This window comes from Cyprinodon variegatus, unplaced genomic scaffold, assembly GCF_000732505.1.
Source record: "Cyprinodon variegatus isolate N-32 unplaced genomic scaffold, C_variegatus-1.0 Scaffold382, whole genome shotgun sequence".
NCBI classification, from domain to species: domain Eukaryota; kingdom Metazoa; phylum Chordata; class Actinopteri; order Cyprinodontiformes; family Cyprinodontidae; genus Cyprinodon; species Cyprinodon variegatus.
This window is the reverse complement of record NW_015150835.1, coordinates 397,894-409,930: the sequence shown is the minus strand read 5'-3', so window position 1 is coordinate 409,930 and position 12,037 is coordinate 397,894. Positions and strand designations below refer to the sequence as shown.

The window sequence follows — 12,037 nt, the reverse complement described above, 5'->3', positions numbered from 1 at the left end:
TTACAAAAATAACAAATAAGCAGAATATATGGGTCAGTTGGAACAGAAGCGTACTTGTGACATCACCACGCACTCAGATCGCACTCGGATCGTCTTTAGCTGAATTTCACCTCCTGTTATTAAAGGAAAATGCCCTTTTTTAACATTTGACCCTTGATTTGATGTTATTACATCATGTTCTACTCACCCATATGAGTTTTGTGTCATTTGGAGCTGTTATGAAGATATTCCGTTAGATTATATCCAAGTAACGTCTTCCTATGGGCAACGACTTGAAGGCACAAACTAAACTGTTCATAATATATTCTTTATGGTACGCCAGCATTCATTACATTAAGGCGAATCACTTTCCCCGAGACATCTGCGGTTATATTTCTTATATTTATATCTTTTAAAAACAAAGCGTGTGTATGATGTCAGTGTGAAAAAAAAGGCGTTTTCCTTTAGTTTGGAAAAAAGAACACAGCAAGTAGCTTAAATAAAGAGCAAAAGATGACTTTTTTGCTCTCTTTTAGAAGACTTGTGCCATTTCTCAATTCATTAGAACGCGAGAACGGACTCGTGTCCTTGCCATGTATGTTCTTGAGAAGAACACAGGAAAGTCTGGACTCGGGGAGAACTGGCAGCATAAATATGGGTCAGTTGGAACAGAAGCGTACTTGTGACGTCACCACGCACTCGGCTCGTCTTTAGCCGAATTTCACTGCCTGTTATTAATAGTCACTAGATAACAATAAACTCTTACTTGTTTCTTTTAATGGGGGAATAATAATTAACACAGTCAGATAAACACAAATCAAATGAACATTTTGCCAAATAAAAGAAAAAAAAAATCGGCATCAGAGCCAGCGGTCCTTCACAGATGGCTATGCTGCAGACAGGTTAAGGTTAGCCCTGGCTGCTATTAACCACAGAGGTCCGCTGGTTGCTGTGGTCCTCTCAACATCTGAAATAGTTTTTAAATTAAGCACTAAATCAGTAAATGGGCCATATAGTGACGCTTTAAAGTATAATATTCTCACCTCAAATTATCTTAAACATCCTTTTATTGAACAACAGCAACAGAAAAGTGAACTTTTAACTTAAAACTCTGAGCTCTGTGAGCGCTCCCCTGGAAGCTGCTGCTGCTTTGGTGCATGCTGGGACAGCTATTAATATCACAAATGGTTTGCTCTGATGCATACTCTATAAAGAGGCAGGGGTGAGAACAACATCCGGGGACTTTGTCCGTTCTCGTTCTGCGAGTCTGATGACGTTTCACAAGTACAACATCACAGGAAAATGCACAAGTACACATATTGAGAAACAGCATTGTTTTATATCAGGAGAAGACGGTTTCAAAACAACTGATGAAGAAGACGGTTTTAAAGGAAAAGTCTGGTCATATTATGAATTCGGGAACTAACTTTAATAGTCTTGCAACCTTAATAGATCTGTTCCCTTTTGCAATCACTGAAATATCCACATACAATAACAGCACATTGCTTCTTAATTTCAGCAGTGCCGTAAAAAAAATTATGAGTCACATTTTACTAATTAATACGTTGCTTCTGAAAATAAAAAATTATTACAACAGTTTGGCTGTGTAAATTTTTAGTCATCCTGGTCATGGCAACCACACAAAGGTTTAAAATGGAAGGCTATCAGACTTTCACTGGGTTTCTGAAGAAGTTCCAACACCTATCCAGGTGTGTTTCTTATTTCTTTTGGCTTGCAACAGATTGCTGAGGTGCAAGAGATACAACAGTTTATTGAAATAAACCCAATAATATACCATTCTGACTGGCAATAGGATCCCTACACCTTTTACAGGTTTGTATTCAAGTAAATTAAGCCCAATTTTAATATATAATTGGGAAAATGACTCAGTAAAATGCTTTACAGATTAATCTTTTGCATTTTTCAATCTGTAGTTTCAGTGCCTCTTTCCTCAATAAAATACCTTGTTCAGATTATTTCAAAAGAGGTAAAATACAGAATAACTTCATTGTTTTTTTTTTTTAGAACAGCTTTACAAATAGAGCTAATTTTTCAGAAAAGGGAGTTTGACAGGTTTCTCCCACTGATTGTAAATGCTAAGGAACTTTGCAGGTCAGCTTTGGTGCTTACCTCTATGGTTATTTGTTGCTTCTTAAAGTATTTCCTTTGAAAAAGAAGCCAAACATTGATCATTACCCAAACCAGGAGATCAACTTGAGATTTTCACTCAATACATTTTTTAGTTGTGAATGCAGCGCTGCCCTAAGAGACAAATTAACAGCACTGTCCATACTATTACAAAATCAGTCAGAATTAGTGACACATCTAACACTAGTATAAATGTAACTGAAGAATATTTTCATTTCTAAATTAATTAGAATGTGTCCAATCTTTTGATTAGTAACCGAATAATTTATTTTTGGTGCATTGATAAGGCTCCACATTTGTCCAACTTCAATCGGGCTGTCTTCTAAATTGCAAAGACAGGTTATTTAAATTACAATAGATGCATGAGGATCTTTATCACTCTAATAATTGCTACCAGAAAACCGCTATTTGCAGCTTACATCAAACATTAACATTTAAAACAACTAGAACTGCAGCAGTAAGTAACTAAGGCAGGACGAGCAGCCAGTTTTCTTTCTGCTATATATAGGAGTGATACAGTAGGCAAAAAGGATTGATGTAGGCACACAGTGCATTCAGCTTGTTTGTAATTTCTGCATTTTGAGTAAAAAAAGGTATATAAATAAACACCCTGTCAGAACTGCAAAATAATATTTTTATGCAAAATGTAGCTGCTGCAGTGCAGTTCATTAACGCTTTTTACACATCTTTGCTAGAGGGGTAAAGAATAAGGTGTAGACTAGACTGTTGATTGATGCTCTCTTAAGTTGTGATCAGTACTAGTTGTTATGGAAACAGACCAATATTTGTGTCATTCTAGTTGCACCCTTGGAAATTTAACCAGCAAATGATTTATCAAGGGAATATGGAAATAAAAAAAAACAAACCAAAAAGTATTTTCTTTCTTTCCAAAAAATACACAGCATGCAAGCATGCAACTAAAATGACAGATAATGGATCTGTTGCCATAACATAGTCTAAAACTATATTATTTAATGCTGTGCAAAAATCTTGCCCTGTGTATCCATCCACTTAAGAGCATCAACAGGAAGTAAGCCTTTCAACATAAAAGTAAACTTCACAATAAAACAAACCTGTACTGATATCAACCTACTTAATAAAAAAGGACAAAAGTAAAAGAAAAAGGGATTGCACAAAAAATCCAAATAACTCTATGATCTAAATGTTTCTTTTTTATGGCTCTAACATTAGACCTTCATGAATAACTAAGTGGGGGGGATCATTTTTAATAATAAACATCAATAAAAATGTTTAATCAGTCTCATAATGTCATCATTATCTTGTTTCCTTTATTAGCTTTAAGTTTATTTTTTGGATTGTTCACAATTAAAATCATTCTAATAAATATATATTAATTTTTTAAAATATGTATTAACTTTACTTTGTGTTTTCCTTAGAGTTCTGCCTAAAAACTCTGATGTCGATGAATCGTCTGTTGTTTTTCTCCATGGTGAATCACTGAGGCTAAATCGACTATTTAATCATTTCCCCTTCTCTACAGAAGGCTCCTTAAAACCAGTCTCACCACTGCATGCTGTAACGTCTCATTTGATCTCCTCAGAAAAGGTTGGATCTTGCAAAGCATGCTGCTGCGTGTACCCTCTGTAAACCAAAATTTAACCCTGACACTACTTCAGTTGACTTTTCTCACACTTCTGCTTCGCTTTCACTGATATGAAACCATGCAATCTTCACCTAAAAGAAAGCAATCCTGACATCAGCTCAGGGTGCAAGAGTGATAAATCTATAGACCAGTGAGCTTGTTTTATAGACTCTCCTTTGCCCTGAAAATGTGTTCATTGCACAGGACACACCTTGTTTGATAGGCTTTTGATAGCTCACAGCATGAATGTTCTGCTCTTAAGGGCGTGGCTGTTGTCAGAATGTCTACCCAATCATGCCCTCATATCACTAACACTCACACAATGGAGGCCATGTTTCTTTACTCTCGCCACGTATGTTTGCTCTAGCTCTGTTAATGTTACATCAACGTGAAATGTAAGGAATGGGAGTGTGAGCTTTTGCCCACCGCTGAGGGGAACAGCCACACGTAGACGCTGGAAGTGAGGAGAAATGAAACAGGCTGAACACAGACGGAAGCAGAGGAAAAAGAGAGAGAAAGTACAGGAATTGCCTTTTATACATGAATGAGTTCTGAAAGCAAATACTGGCAGGTAGAGAGATGCAGACATGCTGGGTGCGGCTGCAATGAGGAATGTGCTTAAGGCATCTTACCACACCCAGCTTCCCATCTCCCTGCCACCCCCACCCCCCCTCTTTATCTGACGTTAAGTCTTACAAACCTTCGTCTCTCAGCCTCTCTCTGCCCGTCCCCTCCCTCCTGAGTCACCTGTCAGCAGGTATGCAGGGCTGAAACGGAGAGAAAACCTATTGCAGCCTCAGCACACCTAGCTGAGAAGCCCTGTCAGCAATAAAGAGACCAATGGACTGAAAAATGCTTTTTAAAGAATGAGTTACATGAGTTACAAATATTGCAAGTAAAATTTTTGCTCAGATAGATGAATTTAAGATAAAAAATAACTTCAGATAATTTCTGTACAATAGACTTTTTATCACATAAAGTACCCCTTTAAAACAATTTTAGCACATTTTGTCTCATGACAACGATTAATTTTAACTTATATTATTAGGATTTTAGGCGATAGACCCATAAAAATGGTTTTGCAACCTTTGTTCAGACATCATAAAGTTTTATTTACCTTGACAGTTTCGGTGATCAGCTGTCACCTTCATTAGAAGTTGTCGCACTGGCAGCGCCTGTCATGTCAGCCGGCAGATCTAGACATACGACTGCCTTTTACCATTGATGTTTGAACAAAGAATAGAAAACCATTTGTAAGAAGACTGGTTGAACATATTTTAGCTATTTAGATCTATACAAAGTAGTAAACAATTAGATAGTAGGAAAAAAAAAAGTTTTTAAATTATTTTTGATTATAAAAGTTAATGAAGTGTGTCCTAAATATTATATTTCGCATCTTGCTGCAAATACAGTGTAGATATGTTTGGGCAAAGGTCTCCACCAGTGTTGTATAGTTAGTGGCTGAAGTCCAAGGATTTCCCTGTATTTACACACCCAGAGGCCTGTTAGTCTTAAGCTTTAAAATGGGAAATACACTTAGCAAGCAATTCCAGTAAAATAGATTTGCGGTAATCATCACAGGCCGGGACATTATCTACCGTCAGATAATCAATAAAGAAAGTGAGAAACAAGACTTGGTGGATATTTACAATTCTAAATATTACGTTTGTAACATTGTTGGAAAAAAAAGTTCTTAAACAAAGAGGGACATAATGATCTGCAGCAACAGCTAACATCCTCCAACAGTGGTAGGGAAAATTGGCTCTAGATGCAGTTACCCAATCAAAGGGTGTTCAACTCTGCAGCTCATCCTCTCATGGCTCGAAGCAATTTAAAGACTAAATATGCATCTATCAGAGCCAAGGATAGTGAAAGAAGAGAAGTAATGCTAAATCAATGTGAATCCGCAGTCGCAGAAACAAATGACAGCATTGTCACACCTTCTTCTGAATGCTATTATTCATCTCCATGGTTCATGTGTCCTTTGTTCCAGCAGATTTAATCTGCTCATTCTGCTTTTAAAAGAAAAAAAATACAACAAAGAAGTGACTCTGCAAGTCTCCCTGTATCTGTTTCTTTGTCGGTCTCTGTGCTGCATCTCTGAGCTCTCCCAGCATGCTTTTCTCACGCTGTAATGTCACACCTGTGTATAAGGTGACTCCCTGGAGTCTGAAACTTTGAGGTCAATGTTGCACCACAGTGGTGGCAGTTAAGATGCATGCACGTTTGAAACATGCAACTCTGCATAAAAGTAACAAGTAATGTTAACTGCAAGTGAGTAAATGAAATGATGTGACACTGCATTACTGCAACGCTGCAGCAGATTTATATCTGTTGTTCTTTCCAGTTTGGATATAAAATTTTAAATCAAGCTTCTGTTATGTCCACCAGGCTTGTTTGGTGGGGGTAACATTAAATGAGCCCACACAAGGAATTTCTTTAAAGTGAAAATTGAATTTATTAAATTATACTAAAGAAACAATACCTGAATAATGGATAAATAAAATGGGGAATAGGAAATGGCTTAATGCAATACCAATAACTAAACAGAAATAAGCAAATGCAAAGAAACCTAACAAAACGATAGGATAGGATACAAACCAAACCAAACCAGACCAGACCAGATGGGGTTCTGAGGAGGTAAGAGGGAGAAGGCTCCTGTCTGCTGCTTGCATGACAGCTTTTAAAGCAGACGAGCACCAATTAGAGCAAAACAGAACACCTGCAGAAGGCCTGCATCCAGAACCCTGCAAGGAAAAGTGCAGAAACCCACTGCAGCCGTAACACTTCCTAGAAGAAAAATGTTTGACCAAATTAATACAGATAATTCAAATAATATTTTTTCTTATATAATAATCATTAATAACATACATAAATACTTATAAATGAGCTGCAGTTAAAGTACATAATACCAGAAATAATCCTTCTCAAGTACCTGTAAATGAGTTTTGTGTCCCTGTCCTGAAAAACCTGCATGTGTGCCCTATTATCACATGGATGTGTCTGTTGTTGCTATAATCATAGCTTCAGGCCTGCTCAGGCCATTCCAGCAGTCATTGGAGTTTTCAGCTCTGGGCAGAGTGCTATTGTGAAAAAAGGAAGCAGTTTGGTTATGAGAAAAGTCCCCACAATGTGCAGAGATTTAATTGTCTCTCATAAATATTTGTGCATTGTGTGTTGGGTGAATCAGACAGGAGGAGAAAAAAAAATGCCATCACTGCATGCCAAGAAACAGGTGCTGTCACTCTGGTGCTATAATTACCATTGCAGATGGAGTGATAGATATTATTACCGAGAAACTATAACTTTTATAATCAGAGCTTGCTGTAATAACTGAAGTTTCAGAGTTAAACAGTAAATAAAAAATAGAATTCAAAACATCAAATGACTTTTCATGTAAGCTTTTATTTTTTTAGGTCAGCTAATATGTAATCTGGGTTACAGTAAAGGCTTGGTCGTTACCTTTGGACTTTAGCGTTGTTCTAAGCTTATTTAGTAGGAACTTTGCTCTCAATGTGGTTGAGGCTAAAATGCTTTCCAAACAAACAGATTAAGTCATTGAACAGGTTGTTACTTCAAAAGCACCCCAGATCTACAAAAACAAGACAAGTGTTTACACCAGAAACTCTTTTTCTTTATAAGGGGTTAAATATGGGCTGTCAAAGGAAACTGCTGGTGAATGCTGATAGGGGTCTAAACATGCAGCCAGTGATCTTATCGGCCTCCTGGAAAAGAACCAGCTGATGAAGAAGCAGAAAGTCAGTCCTCCAATGGAACTCCTTGACTTGAACCCAAAGATCATTCATAATGTCTAAAGAACAGACAGTTCATTCTTTTCAGAAAACTTTCTTGATTAGTTTTCTTTCCTGAAATCAGATCTGTAGGAACAGATTGAAACTCATTTCTCGAGATTACACTTTTCTACGTATTGTGGATCTCTATCGTGGAAATAACAATGTGCACAACACAAATGACTCGCCTGTTTTATTTCTTTTGTAGAAGGTAGATCATAAGAGTTCATTTATTTATATCTCAGGTTAATCTATGGTTCCTAAAGCTCAGTGTTATATGTATATGAAAAATAAATTTGCTGTAAATTAGCGGATCTTGCTCATAAGAAGTCATGATTCTGAATGTTGTTTAAAATGCATAATTCAACAGAGGCCCCTCTCCTATAGCACCCTCTACTGACATGAGCTGGAAAGTATCAAACTAATGCAAAATTTTGAAAAAATGCCTACAATTAAATTATTTTTGTGTGTGTGGTGGTGTTTGACTGTTTACTTTGTAACCACCTTTCCCAGTGACCTAATTATCAAAAGAAATGTTATAAGAAAGCTTGCTATCATAGACAGTACAATTGAAAACTTTGCCCAGGTTTATCCTTGATCCCACTTCACCCTAAAATTTTCATTCTAAAGTTACAGACATCCTTGACTCCACTTGATCCAGTTAAAATAAAAAGCTGTCTCTAGGAAGAAGAAATCTCCATGGAGAAATACTCCAACAGTAAGAAAAGAAAAGAGGAAGTGCTGCAAAGCCGAACAAAGGTTCCAAAAGAATGGACTCTAGGTTCACTTTGACATCAATAGACTTCACAGATATAATTTACAACTAAAAGGTACAAGATAATCTTTCTTCCCTGAGATTGTAAACAAAAAATATTAACAAAGAAATCATCAAGCCATTGTTGAAAAAGAAATCTCAAACCTCTCCATCAGTAAAATTATTGAAAATCTTGTATTTCAACAGTTATATGCTTTCTTGAAAATCACCATCTGCTTTGATGTCTTCCAGCCAGGTCTCCATGCCAACCGCACAACTGAGACTCCCCTGATTAATGACATTTTCAATCAAACAACATTAAAGAAGTTTAAAAAAACAACACACCACTGGACTTTGTTTTCCAAGTTTGAAGACGTTTTGCTTCCTATCCAGGAATCGTTCTCAGTTCAAAACATCTGGAGTAGCTTTTGAGTTCCAAGCTTATAGAGTGGCATAAACATAAACTTGCATTGTGTGGATATTCTTCTTCTTATTTTTTTATTTCTTATTTGTGAAATTTGCACAAAAAACATTTCTATAGTATTAATAGTAGAAGAAATAATAATTATAATAATAGAAGAAGAAAAAAACGAATTATTATGTAATGATAATATATTGTTACCTTATTATCCTTATAATGATTGTTATGAAATAACAGCCCTCCTCCTCCTTTCATTAATCTGTTTAGTCAGTTTTCCATCCACTATATGGCACCAGTTTGCCAGCAGCTTGGGTGAGCCTCCCAGGTGTTCCTCATCTGCCCTCATCAACTGGAGGTATAAAAAGAGACGACTGTCAGCACTCCAGCGCTTGAGTGTTATTAACCAGTGGAAATCTTAAACCTCTGTAAACTGCCGTCTGTTTTCTTTTGAATCCTGCTTACCTGTTCCTCTGCTCCTTTTTCAGGAGATCTGCTCCCTGGATCCTCCAAGTTGGAGGCTCTAACTCTGCATCTGAAACTTCAAGTGATTCACTTGGTTCTCTGCTCTGGCTAGCAGTGGTGCCTTCCTTTTCTCTAGTGCATTTAAACCAGTCAAACCAGGCTCCCCCTCCAATGCTCTCTGAATATCTGCATACTAACAGTTCTTGAGTAGAAAGTAACATGGGAGTAGATTCTAACTCCTGTCTTGTCCCACTCCCACAGAAAAACTATCTAGTCCCGTCCCAATCCCGTAAAAAAATAAAATAAAAATCCTTTTAAAATGTTGGCAGCTTTTCTATGATTTTCCCTTTGTTTTGTTTTTCTTTTGGGGGTATAGGATTAAAGTATTCATTCTGCCTGAATTAATTTTTTAATCGTGGTATTTTCGAACCTTTTAATAATAATCTTATTGCTTGATTGTTTAATTTTAAAGCATGTTTAAACATTTAATCCACATGTAGACCAGTTTGAGTAGTCTTTTTACTAAACCAGTTATTATGCATAAGTATTGTTCTGAATAACAATTTCTACTTGAGTAAAACTATGTTTAAGTAAAGGTACCCTTAGTTAATTTTTGGCTACTATACCTCTGGTCTTCACAGTACCCTCACCGTTTAGGGGTGGGGTTCCCAGATCTGCCTACTGTACTAGAATTGGGAGCCATATCTATGTGGCAGACCTTTTATTTGTGAGGCTCCTCTCCTGTGGAACCAACAACCAATTTTAGTCTGTAAAGCAGACACCCTCTCTACTTTTGAGACTAGGCTTAAAAATGTCCTTTTTGATTAAATTTAGTGACTCAGATTATCCTGAGCTATCTCTATAGTTAAGGTGCTTTAGGCTTGGGCTGCTGGAGAACATAATGAATACACAATCCTGCCATATTCAGTTTCTATTCTCCCATTCTGCAGTATTTGTTAGTTCAACCTCTAACTGTACGATCTCTCTGTTTTTCTTTTTATGGTAGCTTTATCTGTCCTGGTTGTGACATCATCCTGGAAAGAATTATCAGCCTCCCTCAACACCTGTTTTTTGTTTACTTTTAGTATTGATTCCTGTTTCTCTCCTCAACATGGCTATGCACTGCAAAAACAATCTAGAAATAAGTAAAAAATTACATAAATTAAGTGTATTTACTCTTAATTTAAGTAGGTAAATGATATTGTCCGTCAATGGAATGAGATGTTTTTCTCTTAAAATTAGATAATATGCACTTGAAATATGACAATGCAACCATTTATTTCTTTTATTTATGTACATTGTCTTGTTCCATTGGCAAAGTGTCTCACCTCCTCAATTCAAGAAAAATACACTTATTTTAAGAAAACAATTTTTTGCAGTATAGGCTCAGCTTTTACCCTTTGACATGAAAACTGAAATTGTTTTAAAACAATTTATTTTCTACCGTATATCCATTTATTTTATGCTTTATTTTTTAAATATTTTTAAACTACATTTTCTTTAGATTCTTTAAAATGATGCAACATTTCTTCCCTGCTGCTGGGGTTACTCCCCTCTTGGTGCCAACAGAAACTTATTGAAGCCCTGCAGTTTCCAACTTCTTTCTAAGAGATGGAAAGCGAAAGCAATGTTAACTTTCGTTTTCCTGACTTACAGCTGATTCGGTTATATAAAGCAGCTGTCTGTGCTGCAGCATTCGGAGGACAAACACTGCTTCAACATTTCAGAGGTTCGTCAGACATCAGATTATAAAGAAAGATGAGCAGAGGATCCACAGGTAATATTTGCCTTTTTCAGACATAGAGAAATGTGATTCACTTTACTTTTGTTTGTTTTTTTTTTGTTTTGTTTTGGGTTTTTTTTGTTTTTTTTTACTTTGGGTTGAATCAAGGGTGCTGGTGCGTTTAAAAAATGTTGTTGTTTTTTTTTTTTTTACATTGAGTTAATGTTGGTAATGATAACTGTAATTTAAACTAAAGATCTATCATCTATGCACATTGTTGAAAACCATAGGTGCTTTAAAGGAAGGGTGAAGTCAGAGCTCCAGAGTAAACAACTTGATAAACATTCAGTGCTAATAACAGAGACTAAAAACATTGAGAAAAGAATTATATCCAGTTAAATAGTTAAAGTAAATAGTTAAATATGCACCAGTTTAGGGTTGGTCAATACTAATCAGGAGTCTTCCTTATATTTAAAGAACCACAGCCTAACCAATTTAATGTGTTTGTTATGTGAAATTATGAATTATTAATTCAGACATCACAGACATAAACATATATACAGATATATTAGCAAAGGGGTTCATTAAAACTTTGTTTGTCTTTAGTAGCTTATCATTTTCGTGTTATTAGTTACATCAAACACAAAAACTAGTTCTTTAAATAGCACGAAATCTGCATGGTTCATCTTAAATGTTAGTATATTGACATGCATAATAATTATCCTGGTTTTTTTTTCCAATCAGTTTATTGTTAATATACTATTATATTTTTATGTTGACGGAGATAGGGCATTCCACTTGATGGTATCACTGCTGCCTCCTTCTGGTTAAGAGGTGAACTGCTTAAAAAATACAATACAAACTCTCATAGAGAATTAAAACAATATATAAACAGACGCTAGGGGGCAGTACAGACAAAAGGAAACAATAAATGAGCAGGATGATGCAGAAAACAACAGCAGTAACTGAAAAATTTGGAGGCTTATCAACACAGCTGACCTCCAGTCTTTTAAAGCAGCCAAGGAGCAGTAGTACATTTTCAAGTCATTTAAGATACAAAGAAAAAAAAAGGCTTTTCTTTTAGGGCTTCTCCACTTGCAGCAATGCATATGATATTTTGCCAATAATAGCAAATTATTTACCACAGTACATAAAG

General features: G+C 36.0%; 1 protein-coding gene across 1 annotated transcript in view; it reads left to right on the top strand.

The window, feature by feature from the left end:
- The first annotated feature begins 10,805 nt into the window (after positions 1-10,805).
- The window catches only part of LOC107092468 (receptor-transporting protein 3-like), a 3,623-nt gene continuing 2,391 nt past the window's right edge, over positions 10,806-12,037 (top strand). The window contains exon 1 of the mRNA XM_015386965.1: positions 10,806-10,935. Within this exon, the coding sequence (XP_015242451.1) occupies positions 10,917-10,935 (19 nt within the window). The 5' untranslated portion in view covers positions 10,806-10,916. The remainder of the gene's footprint in view (positions 10,936-12,037) is intronic.